The sequence below is a fragment of the Pseudochaenichthys georgianus genome, chromosome 13, assembly GCF_902827115.2.
Source record: "Pseudochaenichthys georgianus chromosome 13, fPseGeo1.2, whole genome shotgun sequence".
In the NCBI taxonomy this organism is placed as follows: domain Eukaryota; kingdom Metazoa; phylum Chordata; class Actinopteri; order Perciformes; family Channichthyidae; genus Pseudochaenichthys; species Pseudochaenichthys georgianus.
In genome coordinates this window covers 1,229,340-1,230,767 of record NC_047515.1, presented here as the reverse complement: position 1 = coordinate 1,230,767, position 1,428 = coordinate 1,229,340, and the positions used below count along the sequence as shown (strand labels likewise).

Below are 1,428 nucleotides of genomic sequence, written 5' to 3'. Positions count from 1 at the left end.
CCATATAAGCCGGATCTCAAGGGGTAGAGTAACTGAATATATCCGCTCAAGTATCGTATTTAATTTGAAAGTAAATGTACTTTGAGTATTTTTATTTACATGCCCCTTTCTACTTCCACGCCACTACATTTCAAAAGGAAATGTTTTACTTGTTTCCTTCCCTACATTAATACAACGTTTTTATTTACTTTATAAATTAAGAATTTTACAAAAACCAAATAAAGTGTTTGACTATACGAGCAACTTTTCTGATAATCGCTTACAAGTTATATTTCTTTGAACAATGTTGTACTGTATCATTCATAATGTCGAGGTTCAGACCGTTGGTTGGACTAACATTGGGTCGATGTCACTTCTGGATCATGTTAACTGTGAAGGTATTTCACTACTTTTACTGTTTTTACAAAACAATCATTAGGTGAATAATGGAGCAAATAATATTTGGATTAATCCCAAATTAAAAGAATCAGTAGGTAATAGTTCCAAATGAACTCCATCATCACCTTTAAGCACATTATATACTAAAATACTTTTACTCGGTTTGATTTTGCGATGCAGGACTTGTGGAGTGTTTCCAGTGGTACTTTTACTGAAGTAAAGGACATGAGTACTTCTCCCACGACTTAAATCATAAACATGTGTTGGAAGGCTTACCTAGGTGACACATATATAATGTGATGCTGAGAAACACAGCAACATCTTGGACATCCCAGAGCCTGAAATGCCACATTAGAATCCCAGACCCATCGGTCGAACCGCAGGCGAAGAATCTCCTCCGGGTTATTTCACATTCTGAAGTATTCTCCCCTCTGTGTTTCTCCTTCCAAGACAGCCTCTCCTCGATCCCAGGGTGTCTTATTCCAAAGCTCTTTGTACAGGTGAATCTTTGAATGACTTCCGCCTTGATTTTGAGAGAAGTGAATTGTTTTTGGTCCCAGAAGTGCGTCCCTCCTGGCTCAGGACTGACTGGGTTTCTCTTCATACCTGCGCAAGTTAATGCCAGCCACACCTATCAGACAGGTTCAGCGAGAGATTACTGAGCAAACACGCTCTGTGAACTCACACACACACACACACACACACACACACACACACACACACACACACACACACACACACACACACACACACACACACACACACACCCACCCACCCACCCACACACACACACACACACACACACACACACACACACACACACACACACACACACACACACACACACACACACACACACACACACACACACACACACCCACACACACACACACACACACACACACACACACACACACACACACACACACACACACACACACACACACACACACACACACACACACACACTCAAAAACACAATATATCCTTCTCAATTTACTTAGGCTATATCACCACCAGCACCCCGCCCAACATACACTCACCTGTGTA

At 41.6% G+C, this 1,428-nt stretch overlaps 1 protein-coding gene across 1 annotated transcript in view; it reads right to left on the bottom strand.

Annotated features, from left to right (window-relative positions):
• The window catches only part of LOC117457526 (V-set and transmembrane domain-containing protein 5), a 9,603-nt gene extending 8,849 nt beyond the window's left edge, over nt 1-754 (bottom strand). The window contains exon 1 of the mRNA XM_034097670.1: nt 655-754. Coding sequence (XP_033953561.1) covers nt 655-730 — 76 coding nt within the window. The 5' untranslated portion in view covers nt 731-754. The remainder of the gene's footprint in view (nt 1-654) is intronic.
• Between the last annotated feature and the right edge of the window lie 674 nt (nt 755-1,428).